Here is a 26,403-nt window from a genome sequence, read left to right as displayed (position 1 = left end):
TTGTTTATGATGCCTATTGAGACATTTCGAATCTTGACAGTGTTGAAATGATATGATTTTTTGCCAAAATATTCCATGTGACCTAATCATGCATAATTTCAAGAACTTCTGGGAACTTACCTCACAGATTCACAGTTCTAGGAACAGTTAACTATTCATTTTCATCTTGTAATTGGACAATATGGAAGTTAAATTTCCATTAACAATTTAACAGACACCACATAAGATGATGTAACTTCGACATCAGAAATCGAGGTGAGTCCAGTTGCGAGAAATGAATGCTTTTGAAGTGAGGAAAAGAGTGGTGATAATTTAGGCAAGAGAGTATATCATTAATTATGTATATCAGTTTGATATAAGAAGCTATATACGTGTGTTTCTGTACAAAATTGTTCTATAAGCTAATAGCTAGTGGTTTAGGATGTTGAGAAGGGAGACCCTTGTTTTGATCAATTGCCTAAATAGGCTCTCAAGTCCTTCTTCTTGGTCTTGAATGCACGACTCCAGATTGCTAAGCTGGTTTTGTGCATTGTCTGCACTCTTGAGTGACTTCAATGCAGCATCCACCTCTGCAAACTCATTCACTTTTGCTTCCTCATCACAAGCTACTCTTTTGGACTGCACCATCTTGGAAACCAAAGACCAGCTGCTAGGCTTTGACTTTGGTCCAGAGATGAAGGACAGCACTGATTCGAAGATAGTGAAAGAGACTGCTTCAATATCTCTCAGCTTGCTAACAATGGCGATAGTCTCTTGGTCATTGTTGAGAGAAGAGTTTTTCACTCCCTTCAGATTCCCAATAGCCTTGTGGATTACCTTTTTCACCATCTTCCTGGAGGTTAAGTATTTCTTAATCTCACTTGAGAGTACTTCAGATTCTTCTCCTCTTCTTCTTCGGATTATTGATTGAAGGTTCTGCATGCATTCCTTGGTTTGCAACAGGGCATCCTTGGCAGTGCTACAAACATCCAGGAGCCTGAGGGAGCCATCTAATAGCTCATTAGCACATTTCTGATGCTTCTCTTGCGCCAAGGCCTGTTGGTTGAGGGGCAACTGAAGCAACCTATCAACACAATCATGCAAGTCTTGAAGACCACTTAGTTTGTGGCTTATTGTTGATGAAGATGTCGTTGTGGACTCGGAAGACCTCAATCTGCACAAATGTTCATCAACTTCTTGAATGATGGGGTGTGACCTTGATGGAAAGCTGTTAGAGCGAGTGTGGCAAGCCATTTTCTCTTTTTGGATTTGTGAGAATAATAGAAAAGCTTGTAGATGCAGTTAATGGTACAAATTAGATTGATGAGTTGCTTTCCAATTGTAGCTACTTAATATATATATATATAGGGTTTGGTTTAGAAGGGGAACATGGAATCTCATCCACCTCAATCATCAGGGAGAGGTAACATGGTATCGATTTGGATCTAAATGTTCCCGAGGCAATGTTTATACAATGTCTCTTCCTACACCAGCATACCAACTCAAAACTGATTCATTTTGCATATAAAATCTCGTAATAATTCAATCATAGTCAACTTATTGGATGGCGATTGCATGAGTGGCATTGAGCCTGGGTTTAGTAGTACGTGGTGCGTGATGCGAAAACCATGCATCTCATGTATGTGATTAGTTTATTAATCTCATTTAGCCTGTTCCCCAACAGAAAGAAAAGCAGAAACAATTATCTTTATTAGAAGAGTTTGAGATTATGATGGGAGCAACAGAACCTCCCAACCCTCTCCGATACAAGAAGAAGGTACGTGGTAAGATGGTTCACATTTGGCCAAATGTTATCTGAGAATGTTTATGCAGTGTCCCCCCCTTATCTGGCATCAGTATATATATTTGAACCTTTGGTTAGTGCTCCATACGACTCCATGATATAAAATTATTTCAAAAATGGTGATACATTAAGCAAGGCACGAGTGGATCGGATTGTCACCTTTTGCTTATTTCCAAGAAAAGGAAAGATCGGTTGCTTACCATGTGTATTTATACATATTTTGTTCTCTTCTGTTTCTTCAAATTTCTATACTGAATTGCATCTGTAATCTTAGAACTTAGATATCTACAAACAAGGCACAAATGAAGCCAGCTCCTCTAGAATAAATTGGTTCTAATTGATATTAAGATGTACTCCAGCTCACTCAAAAAAAAAAAAAAAAAATGATAATAATCTCATTGTGAAGCCTCTCCAATATCTCATTTTGAATCTTTCACACATTGTCCCTCACATAGAAACAGTAAGCATATGTCTACTTCTTAATAGCTTAATGCATGTGATAATCAAGTCCTCCTTTCCTTCAAATACAATTAGTTAATGATTATAGATTATCTTCCTTGAGACAATTGGAATCTTAACAGCCTTGCCAATCGATATATATTGCTTGCAAAAACTTCATGTGTCAGCTTCAATCATAATAATGAAAACTCCAGGAATTTACCATTCAGATTCTCAGTTTCCATTGTATAGTTTACATTTTACCGTTCTTTTTTTAAGGACAAGCTGTTTTTTCAATGTTCTTTTGGATACTCACAGTTCATTCATTATCTTGCAATTGGAATATATGGAAGCTACAGTACGTACTTGCTAAAAATTACCATGTGGGCAGAAAATTGAGTTCTTTTAAATAAATCACAAACAGTAGTGGCAAGTTAATTAAGCAGAAGTGTATATCAATATTAATTTGATATCAGAAGAGTATTCGTGTATATATGTGAAGAAATAGATTTTCCATTGATTTGTGCAATTGCACCCTTTACAATATATAGCAGTTTACAAGATTACATTTACAGAAAACATTCAATTGTAATTACAATAATTAACTAGCTGCTCAATCCTAGCTTTGTAATTGATGCTAAACTCTAGCCATAACAGATCCTTGACAATAGCAATATCAAGCTGGAGATGCATCAATTAATGGAGGAGATTTTGTTGTAACTGAAGCTTGATCTGTGGAAGAGATATGCAAAGAATCTGTGGTTTTAACATCCCCCCTCAAACTTGAGAGTCCTGGACTCACAAGTTTGTGTGACAACAAGGAATGACGATGTTTATGCAACGGCTTGGTGAGCAGATCAGCCGGTTGATCGACGGAAGGGATGTAACAGACCCTATGGTTCCCAATGGCAACCTTTTCGCGGACATAGTGGTAATCAAGTTCTATGTGTTTTGTGCGAGCATGGAAGATGGGATTGGAGGCCATGTACGTGGTGCTCAAATTATCACAATGCAATTACACAGGAAAATGAATAGTAGCACCAAGTTCATAGAGAAGATAGCCTAACCACATTGTGTCAGCACAAGCATGAGCAAGGGCACGGTATTCACTCTCTGCGCTAGAACGAGCAATAGTGGGCTGCTTTTTAGAGGACCAAGAGATGAGATTTGAGCCAAGGTACACGAGATAGCCAGAAGTGGAACGCCTAGTAGTTGGACAACCAGCCCAATCAGCATCAGAATAGGCTGAGAGATGAACATGCTGACGTTGAGGAGTAAAGAGCAATCCATGTCCAAGAGTGCCCTTGACATATCGGAGAATGCGTTTGGCGGCAATGAGATGTGGTACACGCGGTTGACTCATAAACTGAGACACCATGTTTACAGCAAATGCTATGTCAGGACAAGTGATAGTAAGATACTGCAATGATCCAACCAATTCCCGAAATGTTGTTGGATTGTCGAGAAGAGGTCCATCAGTGGCAGTAAGATCAGACTTGGCAGACAGTGGTGTACTGAAAGGCTTGCTCAATAAAAGATCATGCTTAGAGAGAATATCATGAGCATATTTAAGCTGATTTATGTGGAGGCCATGTTGATGAGTAGTAACGTGTAAGCCAAGAAAATAGTGAAGGGGACCGAGGTCCTTGATGTCAAAACCGCGCCCTAGACACTGTATAAAGCTCTGAAGAAGGTGATTATCACTCCTAGTCACCACAATATCATCAACATATAAGAGAAAATAGACAATATGTGGACCATGACGATAAATAAACAGAGAAGGGTCTGCAATGCTTTGAGTGAAACCAACAGATAATAGAAATGAGCTCATATGATGGAACCAAGCACGGGGTGCCTGTTTCAACCCATAAAGGGCTTTGTTAAGTTTGCAGACATGGCGGGGTTTTGATGGATCAACAAAGCCAGGAGGTTGTACCATGAACACGTCTTCCTTCAGAATGCCATGAAGGAAGGCATTCTTGACATCTAATTGCTTGAGATTCCAACTTCGTGAAACAGCAATAGTAATCACAGTACGAATTGTTGCAGGCTTAATAACAGGACTAAAAGTTTCATCATAATCGATACCTTGCTGTTGATGGAAGCCTTTGGCAACAAGACGGGCCTTGTACCTTTCAACAGAGCCATCCGATTTCCTCTTGATACGAAAGACCCATTTGCAACCGACGAGATTTTGAGAAGGAGAGGGAGGCACAAGGGTCCATGTGTTGTTTTTGAGCAGTGCATTGACTTCTTCTGTCATGGCCTGATGCCATTCAAAACCAATTGGCAATGGATGGAGTGGCCCAAACCCTTATAAACTCATAGGCAAGGTCCCATTTTTCCCATGTGGGATGTATATATTCTCAACATGCCCCCGCACGTGTGGCGAATTTTCAAGCCATACACATGGACAACTTTGGGTGCGTGGAGCCCATGTGGCCGTGAGGCATGCACACGTGGGTAACCCGCTCTGATACCATGAAGAAATAGATTTTCCATTGATTTGTGCAATTGTACCCTTTACAATATATAGCAGTTTACAAGATTACATTTACAGAAAACATTCGATTGTAATTACAATAATTAACTAGCTGCTCAATCCTAGCTTTGTAATTGATGCTAAACTCTAGCCATAACAGATCCTTGATAATAGCAATATCAAGCTGGAGATGCATCAATTAATGGAGGAGATTTTGTTGTAACTGAAGCTTGATCTGTGGAAGAGATATGCAAAGAATCTGTGGTTTTAACAATATGTGTATATGTTTTTCTATGTACAAAATCGATCAAAAAGGTACTATCTAGTGGCTCAGGATGTTGAGAAGGGAGACTCTAGTTTTGATCAATTGCCTAGATAGGAACACAAGTCCTTCTTGGTCTTGAATGCATGATTCCAGATCGTTAAGCTGGTTCTGTGCATTTTCTGCACTCCTTAATGACTTCAATGCAGAATCAACCTCTGCAAATTCATTTACATACGCTTCTTCATCACAAGCTATTCTTTTAGACTGCACCATCTTGGAAACGAAAGACCAGCTGCTAGGCTTTGACTTTGGCCCAGATATGAATTAGGACAGCACTGATTCAAAGACTGTGAGAGTGATTGCTTCAACTGTTAAGGAAATTAGAATCCTTCCCGTCAAGGCTCACAGAGTAGACCGATAGAAAAGTAAACAAACCACAAGACAAGCGACAAGAGAACACCGAGATTTAATGAGGTTCAGCATAAATCTATGCCTACGTCCTCCCGAGAGATACTTGTTCTTCACTATGAGAATAATTACATTACTAGATACAATTGAGCTAAATCACCATAACCCAAACCCATAACCCTTTTACACCCACACTCATAGAATTTCCCAAGAACTCACTCTCACCCAAGAGCTGTATTCACTCTTGAAATCTCTGCTCCCTTACCCAAGAGATATACACTCTCTTGTCGATGATCGCATGCACCGACCATACCTTGGTTTACTACCCATGCCTTCTATATATAGGCACCCCAATTATAATCCAATTGGTAGTAGGAAAACCAAACCTTCTTGTACATGAGAAAGATCCTATTCTTGATAGGAATAAACTTTGACATCAACCATGTCCAATTAGGAAGACTAACCAAGTCCAACTAGGACTTGCCTTTCCTAATTAATTCTCATCACATCCTAACAATCTCCACCTTGATGAGAATGCCATGCAAAATTACCTTGCACCATCTTTAACCATTGGCCTTTTTTGTACCAGCAACACATAGCCTGAATCAATTGTGGTTCTCCCTGATTCGCAACGGCCAATCCTATGTGTAACTGCACTGAGTCAACAATCAACAGCTGACTCTGAAGAGGGACCTCAAAACAACCCCTTCCCTTGCAGGATTTCCTTCTCACCATCATCTGAACTCGGAAACTTGTCAACGACGTCTCTGCTGTACCCGCAAATGAGACTCGCCTATGCGCACTCCTGTTTCCCATTATCCATCAAGGTCTGACATACCAGATGATACCTACCACACTGTTCTCCCTGTATGAGGACCGTACCGCCATGTGTGATTTTTCCGGCTCCACCTGCTATAAACACTTATAGCCCTTGGAAACCAACTAGCTCCTAAATATCAAATTCCTCTGTAACTTTGGGACATTGTCACACCACCCAAAGTACGCCAATCCCAAATCTAATATCCAGTCAAAGAACATATGTCACCTATGGAGATTGTGAGGGCATCTTCATATGAAAATCGGTTTCTACTATAGTAATGCCATCCAAGCCTTTCGCTTCATATGACCCTAGTCACGACACTTGTAGCATCCCTGCCTTTGGATTTAGACTTGCTATGATCACTAAATCCCCGACAGTTTTCTGTGCATTATCCGCTGTCTTCTCCGGTTTCACATCCTTTCCCTTCAACACTTTACTAAGCCCTGTTGAACTAGGATGTCTTTCACTCACTTATACCCAAAGAGTGAAACTTTCTTTTCTGTCAAACTACTCCACCTCAAACTATGAGGCAATACCTGAAGTCATGAAGAGCAACCACGATTAACATGCAAACAAACACGATCGCTGACACCACGAACCACCTTGGTGAGATATACACTCTTAGCAACCATCATTCCCTTGAGTCATATCCTGGTCTCTTGCAACTCCACCTTTGATTAGGATTTTTCCTTAGTCTGGCTCGCACCACCTAGCCTCCGAGTCACTCCACCTATCGACTACCTTCGATTAGGACTTTCTTGAGTTTTTTGACCCGCTCTACGTTGCCAGAAATTTTCCCCGAGCTGGCTCCACCTAAGGCACTTTTGAGTTAACACCTTAACCATCTAACTGACTCCACCTTGAATGATGAGGTGTCCCAGCTGAACCTTCGGCTATGATACCACTTGTTAAGGAAATTAGAATCCCTCCCGTCAAGGCTCACAGAGTAGACCGATAGAAAAGTAAACAAACCACAAGACAAGCGACAAGAGAACACCGAGATTTAATGAGGTTCAGCATAAATCTATGCCTACGTCCTCCCGAGAGATACTTGTTCTTCACTATGAGAATAATTACATTACTAGATACAATTGAGCTAAATCACCATAACCCAAACCCATAACCCTTTTACACCCACACTCATAGAATTTCCCAAGAACTCACTCTCACCCAAGAGCTGTATTCACTCTTGAAATCTCTGCTCCCTTACCCAAGAGATATACACTCTCTTGTCGATGATCGCATGCACCGACCATACCTTGGTTTACTACCCATGCCTTCTATATATAGGCACCCCAATTATAATCCAATTGGTAGTAGGAAAACCAAACCTTCTTGTACAGGAGAAAGATCCTATTCCTGATAGGAATAAACTTTGACATCATCCATGTCCAATTAGGAAGACTAACCAAGTCCAACTAGGACTTGCCTTTCCTAATTAATTCTCATCACATCCTAACATCAACATCTCTCAGCTTGCTGACAATGGCGATAGTTTCTTGGTCCTTGTTGGTAGATGAGAAAGTGGATATGTTTTTCATTCCCTTCAGATTTCCCATAGCCTTGTGAATTGACTTCTTCACCATCTTCCGAGAGCTCAAGTATTTCCTGACCTCATTAGTGAGCCCAATTTTACCTCCCCGTTTTCTTCTAATGATTTATTGAAGGTCTTGTATGCACTCCTTGCTCTGCGAGAGGGCATCCTTTGCAGTGCTACAAATATCCAAGAGCCGGAGAGAGCCGTCTAATAGCTCACTGGCCCATTTCTGTTGTTGCTCTTGTGCTAATGCTTGCCTAAATTGGGTGCCTTGCAACTGAAGCAACCTATCAACACAATAAAGTAAGTCGTGCAGGCCATTTAGTTTGTTGCTTATTGATGATGAAGATGTGGATGTGGACTCGGATGAACTCAATCTGCACAAATGTTCATCAACTTCTTGAATGATGGGGTGTGGCCTTGATGGGAAGCTGTTAGAGCGAGTGTGGTAAGCCATATTTTTTTTTTGATTTGTGAGAAGAAATAGACGGGCTTGTAGATGCAGTTAATGGTACAACTTAGATTGATGATTTGCTTTCCAATTGTAGCTGCTTAATATATAGGGTTGGTTTAGAAGGGGTACATTGAATCTCATCCACCTCAATCATCAGTGTGAGGTAAAATGATTAATTTCGATTTGGATCTAAATGTTCCCTAGGAAATGTTTATGTGCGCAATGTCTGTTCCTACACCAGCATACCAACTCAGAAGTGATTCATTTTGCATATAAAATCTCAAACTGTTCTATTATAATGCAACAAGCATTCAGTCATAGTCAGCTTATTGGACAGCGATTACATGAATGGCATTGAGCCTCTGTTTACTATTTTGTGGTGATGCGAAAACCATACATCTTACGTATTTGATTAGTTTATTAGTCAAAACTATATATATGCCTGTTCCCTCAACAGAAGAAGGAAAAAAAAATAAAAAAACCAAAAACAAGTATCATAATAATTAGAAGGTTTGAGATCTGAGTCTGCCATCTTGTATAGAAGACTACTAGGATCTCCCTATCGGCCTATCCTCTCCGATACAGAAGAAAGTGGTAAGATGGTTCATGTATGCCGAAACTAGTTTTTGAGTATGCTTATGCCCTGTCATTCTTTCTCAGTTCTGCACAAATAAGCTGAAGATTCATCCGTTCTTCATCAAGTAATGTTTTCCAAAATCTAATTTTGTATTCATGCTTATTGAGCCTATTGATTGAATATGAAAAATCACCATAATGCATGAACCCTAGCTAATCCTACATGATTTATTTACTTGGTATACATATTTGTATATATTCGTTCATGTGTCTTGGATTGTTTGATTGGAAAAGAAAAAAAAATTAGGATTCTTTGGCTGTAGCTATTTCTAGCACTTGGTCCAGTAGTACCAATTCACAACTAGAGAGCATCAATCAATCATGCAAAAACAAAGTCCGCTGTTTCTGGAATTCGAAGAAAAAAAAATTAGGATTCTTTCGATGTAGCTATTTCTAGCACTTGGTCCAGTAGTACCAATTCACAGCTAGAGAGCATCAATCAATCATGCAAAAACAAAGTCCGCTATTTCTGGAATTCGAACCCAACCACAGCATGTACCAGCCTGTGCCATTATGGCCAATTGGTAATTATCACTACCATATTAATACTGCCAGAATAAGCAGATTCAACTCTATTTAATTGGTGATTGATCAATTGATTCAATTCATGTTTTGGTTTTGATTGATATTTATCCAAAACAATTACCATAATAGTTTCACAATGTATCATTTATTACTACATTTTAATATTGTATATTATGCGAATTATGAGCTTAATTTTTGGATACACAAATTTGAATTATGCCATTATAATTCCTTATGCTAGAGGCATTATGGGCTAAATTATTACGCGATTATTACATAAACATTATGCCAGAAGCATTTACCTAATTTATTACCTATACGTAATGCCTGTAGCATTAATGGGATTTGAACCCATTTCCTTAGGTACATAACCGCTGCATTAATTTATTTACGTTACTATTTAATAACATCTATTGAATTTGTTATGTTGTAATTGTGAATATTAAATGAGGATGAGTCAGAAGCTGAAATCAAGCCCAAAGTCACAACAACAAATCCGAGCCAGAAGCTTAGGCCCAAGTTGCAAGGCTAGCACAGAAGCTCGCCACTTGTTGCCATGGCAATGGTTATGAATCTTTCTCCAAGTAGGCTCATCCAATTGGATGTGATGTCTAGGTAAGGTTCAGATGAGGCTGTGTACTTAAGTGAGTCTCGCTCCACCTAAACCTCATCCTTTCTTACCTGGTCATATTCAATTGGAGTTACCAAAAGGGTCGACTAATAACTTTTCATTCCTTGGCAAACCAGCCTGAGCCCAGCAGGGTCACTCTCCCTCCTCAGGACCTAGCAGCACAGCAGGCCTCACATGCTCTTTGACTAGTGCATGAAAGCCTAGGTCACGAGCTCGCATACTAAGCCCCGTAGGCTTCATTATTAAGCCCACTCTTTCTTTGGTCCAGTAGAACCAAAATAAAAGGAAAAATGATTTGATATTATAAATAGATTCACCATATCTAATATGAGTAATTAATTTCCAGAAGCAACCACGTGGTGTGGTGTGTTGGTCGAACGGCCTAGTCTGGAACCCCCAGGTCTAGCGTTTGAATCCCAGCTCCATCCCGTGGCCAGCAGACTTGAGGGACCCTTTGGGTTCGTGCGTCTGCGGTACATTGGATTAGTCTGACTTTGCCTAGCTTTAGCGGCAATGTCGGTGCAGGTGTCCTGGCGCTGGGATACCACTGCATGGATGTATGAGTTACTAACAGCTAACTACCCGATCAAAAAAAAAAAATTGCTAGAAGCATTTGTTCACATAATTGTGTGATAATTAATATGTTATATTACTAGCATGCAATTAATATCTCAATTGATTTGTGATTTCCATTTATCCAATTTGTGAGATATTATTACAATTTGCTCTATTCAATATCATTTTGTTGCTTGTCAAAATTTTCGCATTAGAATATATGTGTAGAAAATGCAGGTACCTGATGAACCAGTAGTTCATACATAAATCGAACTTGTAGTTTCGATAATGCCATTTAAGGAACTTGAAGTTTCTTTCATAAATTCACCACACATGATAAAACCAGTAGATTTTACATGTTTAATTTGATTTGTCATACCATGTTGTAAGAACTCGAAGTTCCCATTTGTTGCTCATGGATTTTTTCAAAAAGCACTTGCCACGATTATTTGTTCTTTAATATCAAATTTTAGCAATTGAAAGTTTCTGGAAGAAATTATCTAAAGTTGGCATGCCTTCTTGCCTGAAGCAAAACATAATTAGCAAGATATTGAACAAGCCTATCTGCCCAAAACAATACAAGGAGAGGCACTTTACTAACTCTCAGAATTGATCACTATCTTGTTGCTCACTGAAATGAACAACAACCTCCTGTTGAGGAATGATCAAGCCAAGCCCATCGGTACCCGAGCAGCACTTTTACTTGAAGCAAATGATGTTGCTCATTGCAAACCTAATCGCGAAAGGAGAAATTGTGGCTATGGAAGGGACAAAAAAAAAAGTCCGATCTTTCGAGACAATGAAAGAGAGATGGGCCCATAAATAGCCCATATAACTGGCCCAAAACATGGCCCCATGTTATAGTGCCCCTGCCCAACAAGCCAAAGTGGAAAGGAACACTGGTTCGGCCCGTCACCACCAAAATCAGCATGATCTTTGTTATCGATGTGGAGGAATTGACTGCTGGTCCCTCACATGCTGTGCAATAGCTGAAGGCCTGAAGCAGTAGATGAGTATTACGCCGGTCGCGGAACTCGAAATACCAATTTTATTGAAGGGTCATTTTTTATTGATTCCACACTAGAGATCATGGATTTTCGGGCAGTTACTGAACATACCGAGGATTAGAACTCAAAGACATGGGTATAATTGGCCCCTTGTGCCATATCTATTTCATCTTAATGAATGAAACATCTTCGGATTTTGGTGATTTATGTTTTCAATTATTTTGGATTATGGAAATGTGATTATGTTCGAATATATTTAATTCAATAAACTTATTTATACATGTGATTCGTTGAATTAAATAAATGAATAGGCATATTCTGTGGGGAAGTTTGTTGTCTGGCTAACAGTGCTATTACGCACACCATACTCCTAGATCGGAGATACTGTTCAAACTTATTGTCTATTCATACCTCTGTGACAACCGTATCAGGCCAATCCAACCTGATAGAGGGTTATGGCAAAACCCACTGTATGTTGTCCAATGGTACTGAACCTACCATTAATGAGGCCTTATAATCTCCACGTTCCAGAAGAACGTTATTGAGTATTAAGGATATTCGAACCAATGGTTATCACGTTGAAACCACTGAAAAAAATGAGTGTAATATCTTTGCATAATCTCCGAGTGTGCGGCCAGAAGCGTACATTGGAGGAATTGAAATATGTTAGCTAGAAGCTAACTAATTCAAGCAACTACTTGCTATGGCATGACCGTTTGGGACTCTCAGGTCAAAGTATGATGCACTGTATCCTCAACTCATTGCAGGTGCATCCCCTTCTGAATAAGGGTCTTGGGTATAATGACACATTATGCCAAGCTTACTCGTTAGGAATGTTTAATACTAGACCATCATATGCAAAGACTACCATTTTTCTGCACAGAATGCGAGAGAAATTTGTGGACATATCCAACCACCATGCGGACCAGTTAAATATTAATGGTTTTGGTTGATGTATCGACAAAGTGATTACATGTTACACTATTGTCCACAAGAAAACGCTGCTTTTGCTAAACTCTCACCCAGATCACGAAATTAAGGGTTTGCCACTTGGATTATCCCATAAAGTCCATAAGACTTGATAATGCCAGAGAGTTTACATCGAAGTCTTTCAATGATTATTGCATATCCTTTGGGATTGATGCTGAACATATAGTTCCCTATGTTCACACCCAAGATGGTCTCGCAAATAGAATCTTGGTAATGCGCACCAAGCTTCTAATTTCTGCATGGGGCTATGCAATCTTGCATGCAGCTATGTTGGTCTCGTTGAGGCCCACTGCTACCAACCTTACTTTGCGTTACAGCTGGTGACTGGGTACGAACCTGATGTTTCGCACTTACGCGCATTTGGGTATGCAGTTCTCGTGCCAATTGTGCCGTCACAACGTACAAAATTGGGTCCTCAACAAAGGATGGGCATACATGTCGATTATGAGTCCCATCCATTATGTGCTCTTTAGAGTCCTTGACAGGAGATCTCTTTACCGCTAGATTTGCAGATTGTCACTTTGATGAGACAGTCTTCCCACAGTTAGGAGGAGATAAGAATGTCACCGTTTCTGATGAACGGCGTGAATTAACATGAAATGTCCCCACAATGTCTCATCTTGATCCCTAAACCGCACGAAAATAGTGAAGTGCAAACAATTCTAGATTTATAGAGTACAGAATACAATATGCCAGACACTTTCTCTGATCTAGCTAAAGTGACGAGATCATATATACATGCTGCAAATGTGTCTGCAAGGATAGACGTCCCTATAGGACATGTCGTCCCAGATGGACGAGGTACGACCATGGCGGCTAACGAGTCATATGTCCCTACCCAGAAGCGAGGTAGACCATTAGGTTCGAAGGATTCTTATCCCCAAAAGAGAGTAAACTTCACACAAATGAATCCTCTTAACATCGTAATCTCAAACTGATCTATCTTACGAGATAAATCCGGATTATGGGTACGTCCTAGAAGAGACCATGTTGGGGGACGCTCCAACATTTGAACCCACTCCCGAGAATAGAGAAATCTCAATAAATTTAGTGAGGTTTGGAATCAGAATGAGATTATCATCGATGATATATTTGTATTTGCGGTGGCCACCGAAATTATAATAAGCGATGACCTCGAACCTTGCTCTGTTAATGAATGTCAAAGAGACGACTGGCTAAAAAAGAAATAAGCAATCCAGGCCGAATTAGATTCCTTGACAAAGAGAAAGGTGTTTTGGACCTGTTGTTCCTACACCTCCCCATATTAAACCCGTAGAATTTAAATGGGTATTTGTAAGGAAGCGTAATGAGAAAAACGAGATTGTGACACACAAGGCTCGTCCAGTGAAAGAATTTTCTCAACTCCCTGTGATTGATTACGAGGAGGCGTATTCTCTCGTAATGGACGTCATAACGTTCCGCTACCTTATCAGTTTGGTAGTTTCTGAAAAACTGAATATGCAGCTTATGAATGTGGTCACAGCTTATCTCTATGGGGATCATGATATAGAGATATACATGAAAGTTCCTGAAGGATTTATGATACCCGATGCAAATAGTTCTAGACCACGGAACACGTTCTCCATTACTTTTCAGGCATTCACTTTATGGATTGAAATAATCTAGATGGAGGTGGTATAACCGTCTAAGTGAATATTTGATTGGGATGGGATAAGTGAATAATGAACTATGCCCATGCGTGTTTATTACGGAAACAAGTTCCGAGTTTGCGATTGTGGCGGTCTATGTCAAAAACATGAATTTGATTGATATTCCTGAAGAGATCAAGGAAACCGCAAAGCACCTGAAGTCAGAATTTGAGATGAAAGACCTTGGGAGAACAAATTATTGTCTTGACCTGGAGCTCGAGCACAGTGCAGATGAAATTTTGGTCCATCAACTGAATTACATCCATAATATGTTAAGACACTTTAATGAGGATAAAAGCAAGCACACCCATGGTCGTCCGAAGTCTAGAGAGAACCGTATCATCTTGCAGATGATAATGAAGAGATATTGGTGCCAGAAGTCCCATATCTAAGTGCAATAGGCGCATTATTGTACTCGACTCAATGCCCTAGACAGGACATCTCATTCGATGTGAACTTGTTAGCTAGATATAGCTCTGCGCCCACGCACCGCCACTGGAATGGCATAAAGGACATTTTTCGCTACCTTAGAGGTACGACGGACATGGGCTTATTCTATCCCTACGCATCAAGGAATGGATCAAAACCCCTTGATCCTCGGAATGATGCTCGCCTTGTTGGATATGCTGATATAGACTATCTATCAGACCCGCACAAGGAGCATTCCCAAACTGGTTATGTCTTTATCATTGAGAATACTGCAATTTGTTGGAGGTCTACGAAATAGACACTTGTTGCTACCTCTTCAAATTATGTTGAGATACTAGCTCTTCACGAAGCAGTATGTGAATGTACATGGCTAAGAGCCATTACAAAGCATGTTCGAAGCACATGTGGACTGCATTCCACCACTGATGAACCGACCATTATCTACGAGGATAATGCTGCTTACATAGAGCAGATAAAGACGAGTTTCATCAAAGGAGACAACACCAAACATATTGCACCAAAGTTCTCATTCAATCAACAACAACAAGAGCATCAGAAGATTGAAGTTAAGCAGATTTGATCTGAAGACAATTGTGCAGACCTCTTCACGAAGTCACTACGAAAGTCTACATTCCAGAAGCATAGGTATTGGTTTACGTAAACTATCTGAATTACCTAACATGTAATTTTCAGGGGGAGTCGAAATATGGGGGAGTTTCCTGAAGCATACTCATTTGACCGTTGTGTACTCTTTTTGTCATTTGTCCAGGGTTATTTTGTCCCACTGGGTTTTGTTACCTGTCAAGGTTTTGACGAGGCACATCTTTGGCATGGTCACCCCACTTACTGCATCCTGAAGATGCTTTGATTCGACATATATATGCATTTGCTCATCTTTTCCCTTCGACCAAGGGTTTCTCCCACTGGGTTTACCGAGCAAGGTTTTGGTGTACCAACTCTAATGCATCCCTCTCATAGACATACTACCTACTTATGGTGTTGATAAGAAGACTTCACCTATCTCTAAAGCTGTGATACTACTACTCCACACTCAAGCGCGTTGTGCTCCTTCAACCAAGGTTGTTTTTTCTCACAGGGTTTTTATTACTTCACAAGGTTTTTGACGAGGCAACTTAGAAGCGCCCAGCCTAGGCAACACTATTGACATGAAATATCCAAGGGGGAGTGTTGTAAATTGTTATGGCTAAATCATGTAAATAGATGTAGAGTGATATGTGCTTTTCACTATAGATTAGTGATTGATAGAATTGTGTATAGGAGTAATTGACGTTGTGTTAGTATAAGTTTATGTTTGGCATTCCCTCTTTTAACAAAACTCTACTCTCATTAAGAAGCCCAAGTATGTAGCCCATGTCCACAATTGTCTAATTATACCAAGTGTGGTTGTCTTGCTGTCAAAGACCCACTTGAAGTCTCAAAGATCAGTTTTCTGCTTTGCTGTCAGCTTCCCCATCTTGGCATGATAGTTTAATTGCAACTTGCTTCTTCTTCTCTTTTGTGTGGCTGTCTTTCTGTCGAAAGCCAAGGCCAAGTTTGAAGATTAGTTCAATTACAACTTGATAACCTCATCACAGTTTGCTGCGTTGCTGCGTTGCTGTCGTGCTTCCCCATCCCATCTCATCTTGCTGTCTTGTCCAAGATCAAGCTTCAAACTTGAAGATCAAAAGAAGACCCCTCTTCATCATGGCTTAGGTAAGCTCATACATGGCATCTCTTTCACAAAGTCAATGGTTTTTCATGGGTTCCATTCGGGTGTAAGTTTTGATTAAGGAGTTGGAGTGTTTGGCTTATAGAATTGATATTCCCAATTGAAATTAGGAGCATGGGTTTACATGTGCAATAAAAAATTAAGGGTATGAGTTTACCTACTCCAATTGAGCTTAAGGGTTCTTTGAGTGAACTGTCCTTCCTCTTCCTCCTCTATATATATGGGTTCTCTGTTCCTATTCGGGTATTGAAAATATTTGGGTTTTCAATCCCTTTGTTGTTTAAAGTTCTATCTCTTTGTTTTTCTGTTTTTCAAAGTGTCTTGTTCCATGTTGAAAACAATTTGAAAAACAACAAACCATTCAATCATTCATACATATCATATCTTGCATCCCATGAGGTCATTTGGGTATTGCAAACTTCAAAGGTAAAATCTTCAAGAAAAACTTGCTGCGTTCATTGCTTGTGTTTTAGTAAGATTTCTAAGTTGTTTACTTGTGTAAACAATTAGCAAGAGTTAAGTACAAACAGTCTAGTGAGTCAGTCTAGAATGGTTGCCGAGTTCAGTGCAATCACTGTGTTGTAATCTTGTAATTTGGTTTCATAGTGAATTGGTTTTGGTCTTTCAAGAGTTAAAGACCACACATATATTTTCCCTCGATAGGGTGTTTACTGCATTAACAAAAATCTGTGTTCTTTAATGCTTTAGTTGGTTTGTTTGATTGTTCAATACATTCTGTTCAATATCAGCTCTTAGGATTGATCACCCAGTTGCAATCCCTGAGAAAGTTTTTGAACGAAAAAATTGATTGTGAGCCTATTCACCCCCCTCTAGGATCTACACGTTGCTATTAAACGTTGCCTTTTTGTATACACCATGTACTCCTATATGAATAGGGATGGCAAAAATCCCCAGCGGGGCGGAGCTTCATTGGATACCCGCCCCTAATGGGGGGAGAATTCGGGGACAAATGGGGAATGGGGATGGGGATCCCCAATCCCCGCTATCTAAGATTGGGGATGGGGCGGGGATGGTATTGTGATCCCCATCCCCAAACCCGCCCCAATAATATATATATATATATATATATATATATATATATATATATATATATATATATATATAAATTTATTTTTTATTATATAAATCACAAATATATACATTTATTACTTTACTTTAATGGCTACACTTTTACTTTAATAGTTTTTTTTTTTTTACTTTTGCACTCACTAAATTATGATTTATGAATTTAATCATGTTTTAATTTTATTTGTTGTAGATTTTGATTTTAAAAAAGACAATATGAGAAAAAAATTATTTTATTTATTAAATTCTTATTGGGGTTTTGGGGCGGGTTTGGAGGCTTAGTCCCCAGTGGGGATGGGGACGGGGAATCTCCAGTATATTTTTATTGGGGATTGGGGCGGGGATGGGGGTGGAAAATGACCTCGGGGATGGGGATGGTATTGTGATCCCCATCCCCAACCCGCCCCATTGCCATCCCTATATATGAACCTCCTCATGGTGAGATAAATACACACATTCCTTTCTCTGCGTCTAAACTCTCTCTCTCTCTCAAATTCTTTCACTTTATTGTTTTACAACATTTACCATTCAGATTCACAATTGACATCGTACAATTTACATTTTACAGTTCTTTTATTGAGAGCAATTGCTGCTTTTTTTTTTTTTTTTTTAATTTTTTTTTTCACTGTTCTTTTGGAGACTCGCAGTTGATTAATTTCATTTTGTAATTGGACTATAAGGGAGCTATGAATAGAAGTTGAATAAGTGTTAGTTAAGATTCATAATCAGTATAATTTCCCAAGTGATGACCAGGAAAGCGAATTCTTTTAAATAAATCAAAGTAGTGGTAATTTGAGCAGGAGAGAGTATATCATCCGTATGTATATCAAAGTGATATTAGAAGAGCATATACATATATGTGTATGTTTCTATGTACAAAATCGATTGAAAAGCTAGTATGTAGTATCTAGTGGCTCAGGATGTTAAGAAGGGAGACTCTGGTTTTGATCAATTGCCTAAACAAGCACTCGAGTCCTTCTTCTTGGTCTTGAATGCATGATTCCAGATCGTTAAGCTGGTTCTGTGCATTTTCTGCACTCTTTAATGACTTCATTAATGCAGCATCAACCTCTGCAAATTCATTTACATTCGCTTCTTCATCACAAGCTATCCTCTTAGACTGCACAATTTTGGAAACGAAAGACCAGCTGCTAGGCTTTGACTTTGGCCCAGAGATGAAGGACAGCACTGATTCAAAGACTCTGAGAGTAATTGCTTTAACATCTCTTAGCTTGCTAACAATGGCAATAGTCTCTTGGTCCTTGCTGGCGGATGAGAAAGTAGATTTGTTTTCCATTCCCTTCAGGTTTCCCATAGCCTTGTGGATTGACTTCTTCACCATCTTCCGAGAGCTCAAGTATTTCCTGACCTCACTTGTGAGTCCAGTTTCACCTCCCCGTTTTCTTCTAATGATTGATTGAAGGTCTTGTATGGACTCCTTCGTTTGCGAGATGGCATCCTTTGCGGTGCTGCAAATATCCAAGAGCCAGAGAGAGCCGTCTAATAGCTCATTAGCCCATTTTTGTTGCTGCTCTTGTGCTAATACTTGTTGGGTGCCTTGCAACTGAAGCAACATATCAACACAATCAAGCATGTCTTGCAGGCCATTTAGTTTTTTTCTTATTGAGGATGAAGATGTGGAAGTGGCTTCGGAAGACCTCAATCTGCACAAATGTTCATCAACTTCTTGAAAAAGAGGGTGTGGCCTTGAGGGGAAGCTGTTAGAGCGAGTGTGGTAAGCCATTTCTTGTTTGTGATTTCTGAGATGATAGAAGACCTTGTTGATTATGTACAATTGAAACTGATGGGTTCTTTCCTTTTGCATCTGATTAATATATAGTGTTGGAGTAGGAGGGGGACAAGGAATCTCATCCACTTCAATCACCCGTGAGTGATAACATGTTTTTGATTTGGATCTAAATGTTCCCTAGGCAATGTTTATGCAATGTCTCTTCCTACACCAGCAAACCAACTCATCATCACCTGATTCATTTTGCATATAAAATCTCAAAGCGTGCTATTATAATGTAACAATCATTCAATCATCGTCAACTTATTGGACAGCGATTGCACGAGTGGCATTGAGCCTGTGTCTACTATTACGTGGTGATGCGAAAATCATGCATCTCATGTATGTGTTATTTTACATAATTTATTTTCTCCTCTGATTTTTCTCTATGCTTAATTTCCTTTGTAATCCTAGACATTAGATCTACAAACAAGGCACGAATGAAGCCACTACCTCTCTAGAAAAAAAAATGCTTATTGTGAAGCCTTCACCATTATCTCATTTGTATTCTTTCAGAAATTGTCCCTCAAACAGAAAACAACCAGCATATGCTTAGTGTGCATGCTTAATGCATGTAGTAATCCTGATCCTTCCTTTTGAATCCATTACCTGTTGATTATTGATTATCTTCTAGCCTTGTATTGTTATACGATTTCCTTGTAAACCCCTAGTGACAGCCTCAATCATAATGATGAAAACTCCAGAAATTTACCATCCAGATTCTCGTTTGACATTGTAGAATTTACATTTTACAGTTCTTTTTATTGAGGGAAAACTGTGTTTTCACTGTTCTTTTGGACTCAAAGTTGATTCATTTTCATCTTGTAATTCGACTGACAAGATAAATAAGTGCTTGTTTTGTTTCAGTACGTGCTAAAATTCATGTTTTATTTTTAAACTAGCAATGGTGCCCGCGCTTTGCCGCGGAACTTGTTGCTAACAAATTACAACCATGAAAAACATAACTGAAATTGACTTCATTTTTTATGAAAGTGAGAAATACAGAAAGATAAAGTTGGCTATTCTCAAAAAGCATTGAAGGTTACAATATATAATAATGCAGGCTTGGTTCAAAGCACTGTCGAAATTGAACTGAAAGTTATGAATCTTAATGACAGTTTTTTTTTAGAATGAAATCTTAATGACAGTTAAGTATTCTACTTTTGAAAATTATGAATGTTGTTTGGAGAAGCGCAAACAGCTTATCAGTTTGTGAAGCCTTCTCAACAGCCTGAGGATATAATCTGCAAAAGCAATAGGAAAAGTTACATTAAGTTGTTTCTTAACTTTTCTATATGCATACTAAAGGGAAAATTTAAATAACAGATATGAATGAAATTGAAAACTGGGTTTGTAAGCTGTCCCTTGCTGCAGCAGACATATCCTAGTATGAAATTGAAAAATCATTACAAAAGAAAAAAAAAATGCAAAGGAGAACTGTTTAGTAGCGATAATTAGTCATAAAGAAAAGCAAACATCAAAACAACATTGAAGTTGTGACCATTGTTTGGAAGTTTTTATATCAGTAGCAGCAACTCTTTAGTTTTCATGGGGGGTTTAACAAAGTTAACTTTTGTTATTGTGGAAATCTGATCTTGAATTCATTGTTATTAAATGAATACTATGTTAAATGAAGTTCTTATTGAGTATTTGAATTTGAATTCATTTCGTCATCAGCAAATTATTGAGACAAAGCTGTTTGCAAATTTGCAGTACTATAGTTTCTTATTCTTATTCAGATACAAACCATAAATTTGTTACCTGATTTTGATCTAGAGCTAATGTTTATGAACTCATTCATGCAATTTGAATAATAATTAAAGTTTGCACAGTTTGGAGGTAGACAAAAGTAAGGGTACTCACAATGATGATCAGAACACATCCAGGCTCTTGATTTCAAGTACGGCTCTTGGAAGCTGCTTTTCTGTATTAAATCAAAGATATAATAAGCTATCTAGCAAACCATTACAATCAAAACCAAATACCCAAATTCATGTTTTGCTTCCTTAGATTCATGTCAAAGATATAATAAGCTATCTCACCTAAAGCATAACATAAAAGGAAAACTCACAAATCATCTTGACCACAGATCACACTACTAAAAAATTGCCATTGTATGTTTTAGACGCATAAGAAACCTAACAACAATTAGGTACATATCTAGATCAAATCCATGATTATCAAGCTCAAAAATCTTATCAAATTCATTGATCAACTCATATTATGCAAACCTCTCTTAACATAGAACTCAGACTGGAGGTTTATAAAATTAAAATTTCAACAGATAATCATCTTCTTTTTTTAATCAAACAAAAACATACCTATCAAACAATCATGCTTGGTCCAAGAACATACCTATCGATTCAACTGAGGATGTTCTCTGACCACATGATCACCACTGGAACTTTGTCAATGATTCTTGTTTCGCATTCATACCAGACAAATAAATCTCCAAGCCATCAGAATATTGGGACAATCACAATTTCAAAACAGAAAGAGACGAACTTCTAAGACAACAAACATATATCAATTTGCTGGTTAAAAACAATGTACAATGACATAGGAAAAAAGAAAAAAGAAAAAAAAACTGACTGAAAGTAAGAAACAAACCAAAACGAAGCAAGAGGCCGACTCAATAACCTCGTAATCTTAAATTGGATTGGGTTTTGGGTTAAGAGACTGCTTTGGGTTAATGTACGTAGATAATAGAAACGGTTTTATCAACTCAATATGGATATCAGAAGTTGGAATTTAAAGAATTACATGCATATGCATTTACATGTTAGATTCTATTATTAAGCCTTCAATTCCAGAACAACCAACAATCTAAGAGATTCTAATAACTTCCCCACCGATATAACATACAGTAAAATCATAACTTGAAACCTCTCCAATCAATAATCAACAACCTAGACCCGCAGACAAACAAAACCCCCCAAAACGCAGAAACCCATACCAATTCAAAACCACCAACAACAAAAGACCCACTCAAAAACCGAATCACACAAAAACTGACAAAAGCAATAGCAGCAGAAGCAGAAAACTTACACACAAACTCTTGTCAAACTCGCTAAAGCCACAAATTCGGTACTGTCGAAACCAAATCCTAATTCACCGACGACGAAGGGCAAAACCGGCTTCAAATCCCTCTTCTCCTTCTTTCTAAATTCCTCTTCCTCTGAATTTTTTCTAATTCAACTATTGCTTGGGTTCTGTCTAATTCTATGTTTGCTCGATTTCGCAAGCAAGCATAAAACCCAGAAGAAACTAAATAAAACAACGAATTAAAACCCAAAAAAATCCAGGTGCTTCAGGTCAATACCAAAAAGCTAGTATCAAAAAGCTAGTATCCATGTGTGTTTTATATATGTATAATAATTTATCAAGACAATTAGTAGCAATTTGAGCAGAAGCGTATGTCGATCAGTATGTATTATCAAAATTGATATAGGAAGAGGTATACATGTATGTATCCATGTGTGTTTTTCTATGTATCAAAAAGCTAGTATCTAGTGGTTGCATGAGGATGTTGAGAAGGGAAACTCTAGTTTTGATCAAATGCCTGGAAAGGCACTCGAGTCCTTCTTCTTGGTCTTGAATGCATGACTCCAGATTGTTAAGCTGGTTCTGTGCCTTGTTTGCACTCTTGAATGATTTCAATGCATCATCCACCTCTGCAAATTCATTTACTTTTGCTTCTTCATCACAAGCTATTCTTTTAGACTGCACCATCTTGGAAACCAAAGACCAGCTGCTAGGCTTTGACTTTGGCCCAGAGATGAAGGACAACACTGATTCAAAGACTGTGAGAGTGACTGCTTCAACATCTATTAGCTTGCTAACAATGGCGATAGTCTCTTGGTCCTTGTTGGCAGAAGAGAAAGTGGATATGTTTTCCACTCCCGTTTTGAGGATATGAGATAATTGAGAGAGATTGATGAGAGAATTGTATGTATTCCACTATTGACAATAGGAGATATAGGGATTACAAAGTACATATTCTAATGATACAAGGAAAACTATTCCGAATAGGACTAGGAATTCTAGAACCTTCTCTCCTATTACAATCATAGAACTAATCCTAGTTTGATAAGGCACACAAATATCAATATTCTTCAACACTCCCCCTTGTGCCGCTCAAACTTGGTGGTGATGCTTCATCCGTTGCCTCGTTAAAAACCTTGCTCGAGTGAAAAACCCTATGGGACAAAAACAAGCTCGAGGAGGAGAAAAAGAGTACAACACATCCTTCACTCTTCGAGATCGAACATGTAGACATCATGCCTCCTGATATCGACATCTCCCCCTGATTGCTACAATCATGGGAGTTCGGATAACTTTCTCAATCCGATACTCTTTACAAGTTTCTCGAAAGTGGATTTAGGAAACGACTTAGTAAATAAGTCCGCTACATTATCCTCTAATCGGATTTGAGTTGCTTCAATCTTTAGAAGTGTATTTTATTGTTGATAATGAAAGAACTTTAGCGATATATGCTTGGTGTTGTCGCCTTTGATGAAACCTAACTTCATTTGTTCGATACAAGCTGCATTTTTTTTTTTTTTTTGAAAGGGGCTGGTGCGGCTGCCCTCAAGCCTTGATTAATGAAATTGCAGAATACAAGGGGGGGACATAAAACCTGAACCTAGATTACAACAAGCATAAAGAGAACATCCTGAAATAATACCAAGACTCTCTATAAAATCTATGTATTCTAACAAGCACCAAATAGCAAAGAGTGCACGAATGGCTACTCTATTTGCTTTAACATAGCGGTGACATACCGGAAAGATAACTCTATCACGAAGAAGCATCATTACAAATAACACAGCTTTCCCACTATGTTGCCGCACAGAAATAAATTTGGCGACACTCAATTTCATCCTGCCACTAGGAGGTTGCGTCCATTTAATCAAGTAAATGGCCCGCCGCCTCGCTAAGCCAGACAAGGCACACTGGGTGTGCATTCCGGGACCAAGCCCACGTCGCCCTACTATAGATTGATAGGGACTTATTGCTGGCATGAAGCCACATTTTACGAAAAATAAAAAGTAATAAATCATAATAGAAAAACAAAGATAACATGGGCCCAGAACCAAAAAAAAAAAAAAAAACAACCACAAATTCCTCAAATATGTCTAATTATATGCATGTAGATTCATCTGTGGTAGACTTCAAACCACAAATTCCTCAAATATGTCTAATTATAGACCTTAGCCATATGCATTCACGCACGGCTTCATGTAGAGCAATAATCTCTGCATGATTCGAGAAAGTAGCGACAGATGTCTGCTTTGTAGACCTCCAAGATATCGCGGTGCTTCCCATGGTAAAGACATAACCTGTTTGGGAGCGACATTTGTGAGGGTCAGAGAGATACCCTGCATCAACAAAACCCATCAAAACATCACCATCATTTTGACGGAGGGGAGGAGGGTGACACCGACCATTCTTGGTGGTGCCGGAGCCGGCCATCTCGCCGGTCACAGCGGTGGGGACGGCGGCATTATGCCTAATGGGGTCTGATCCCATTCTTCCGTCATTCCTTTTCTCTCTGTAGGGATAAAATAAGCCCATATCTATCGTACTCTTTAAGTATCAAAAGATTGCCTTTACACCATTTTAATGGCATCGCGTTGGCACAGGCCTACATCTAGCTAATAAGTTCATAACAAATGAGGTGTCCGGTCTTGTATTGTGTTAAGTACAATAATGCGCCTATTGCACTTAGATAAGGCACTTATGCAATTAACATATCTTCGTCATCATCCCTGGGATGAAACGTATCCCTTTTAGGGTCAAGACTACGGACGGCCATGGGAGTGCATCTTGACTTTATAAAAATACCAAAGTATTCATTGACACGGTATACAAGTTCTAAATCTAGACAAAACCGTGTTCTCCCAAGGTCCTTCATCTCAAACTCGGATTTCAGGTGTTCAGCGGTTTCTCTTAACTCTCAAAGGTTCAAATTATGTTCATCAACATAAACAGCTATAATTACAAATCTGGAACTTATCATGGAAACGCGTGGGTATAATTCATCATATCCCTTCCCAATCAAGCAGTCACTTTAGTGAGCATAATCCATCATATCCCTTCCCAATCAAGCAGTCACTTTAGTGAGCGTTTCAACCTCATTGCAAACGCGCTCTGTGGTCTAGATCCACTTGATTTAGGTAAATGAAGTCCATAAGAACCTTCATTATATTCCGTATCTAGATCCCCATAAAGATACATAGTGACCACATTCGTAAGCTGCATGTTCAGTTATTCGGAAACTACCAAACTGACAAGATAGTGGAGTGCAATGACATCCATTACGAGAGAATATGTCTTCTCGTAGTCGATTCCAGGGCGTTTTGTGAGAAGCATTGCGTTATAAGGCGAGATTACCATATCTTTTTCTCATCACGCTATCTAACGAAGACCTATTAATGTCAACATGTTTTTTATTAGGATGCGTTGGCATCTCAGGCCCAAAATCTTTCCTCTTCGTTAGTGAATCCAATTCAACCTGGATCGCATCTTTCCATTTAGGCCAATTTTCTCTACGTTGGCAGTCTTCAACGGAGTAAGGTCCGATGTCATTGATCTCAATAATCCCACGTTCTCGTGTACACTAGTGTAGTTTGTAGAGATCTCTATATTCTCAGGAATTGGTTCTAACATTGAGGCGTCCCCCAATGATGTCTCTTGGACATAACCACAATCCAGAATATTCTCATGAGAAGGATTTTGAATATCAATGATCAATGGATCAAGTTGTGTCAAACTCGCTCTCTTTCTAGGATGAGAATCCATTGAACCTATGGGTCTCCTACGCTCTCTAGTGGAACCCATGGCCTATGATGCCATTATGCCACCTTGTGGCGTCACCATACCACCATCCATGGTGGTGGTACCGTACCCATCTCCTCTGGGTGGCACCATGTCCTCTTATGGGGACATCAATCCTTGCAGGCATGTTTGCAGTAGGTATATGTGATCTCGTCACTTTTAGAGGATCAAGATGAGACATAGTGGGGATAGATCACGACAATTCCTGTCGTTCCTATTGAACGTTGACGTTCTAATCTCCCCCTAGCGACGAGAAGACTGTCTCATCAAAGTGACAATCCGCAAATCTAGCAGTAAAGAGATCGCCTGTCAGGTGTTCTACATAGCGGACTTATAGTTGGAGATTTATA

General features: G+C 39.0%; 2 protein-coding genes, 1 long non-coding RNA gene and 1 pseudogene across 3 annotated transcripts; all 4 read right to left on the bottom strand.

Moving 5' to 3' along the window:
• Window positions 1-349: 349 nt before the first annotated feature.
• On the bottom strand, window positions 350-1,233 carry LOC133737637 (uncharacterized). The gene has a single exon (XM_062165157.1). The coding sequence runs from the start codon at window positions 1,231-1,233 to the stop codon at window positions 409-411; it is 825 nt and encodes a 274-aa protein (XP_062021141.1). The 3' UTR covers window positions 350-408.
• Window positions 1,234-5,025: 3,792 nt separating this feature from the next.
• LOC133737636 (uncharacterized) lies at window positions 5,026-8,190 on the bottom strand (annotated as a pseudogene).
• A 10,141-nt stretch (window positions 8,191-18,331) lies between these two features.
• Window positions 18,332-19,168, bottom strand: LOC133737634 (uncharacterized). Its single transcript, XM_062165156.1, has one exon. It carries the CDS (start codon window positions 19,166-19,168, stop codon window positions 18,332-18,334), a length of 837 nt encoding a protein of 278 aa, XP_062021140.1.
• A 1,177-nt stretch (window positions 19,169-20,345) lies between these two features.
• Window positions 20,346-22,541, bottom strand: LOC133739979 (uncharacterized). The gene is made up of 3 exons (XR_009860944.1): window positions 21,569-22,541; window positions 21,077-21,137; window positions 20,346-20,457 (listed from the first exon to the last, which is right to left on the bottom strand). It is a non-coding gene; the product is annotated as an uncharacterized LOC133739979 (long non-coding RNA).
• Window positions 22,542-26,403: the final 3,862 nt, after the last annotated feature.

This window comes from Rosa rugosa, chromosome 3 (assembly GCF_958449725.1).
Source record: "Rosa rugosa chromosome 3, drRosRugo1.1, whole genome shotgun sequence".
In the NCBI taxonomy this organism is placed as follows: domain Eukaryota; kingdom Viridiplantae; phylum Streptophyta; class Magnoliopsida; order Rosales; family Rosaceae; genus Rosa; species Rosa rugosa.
The sequence above is the reverse complement of the archived record's forward strand: the minus strand, read 5'-3'. Positions and strand labels throughout refer to the sequence as shown.

What these genes read in the sequence shown, in the direction of transcription:
- LOC133737637 (XM_062165157.1), bottom strand. Translation starts at nt 1,233, where the DNA reads ATGGCTTGCCACACTCGCTCTAACAGCTTTCCATCAAGGTCACACCCC.
- LOC133737634 (XM_062165156.1), bottom strand. Translation starts at nt 19,168, where the DNA reads ATGGCTTACCACACTCGCTCTAACAGCTTCCCCTCAAGGCCACACCCT.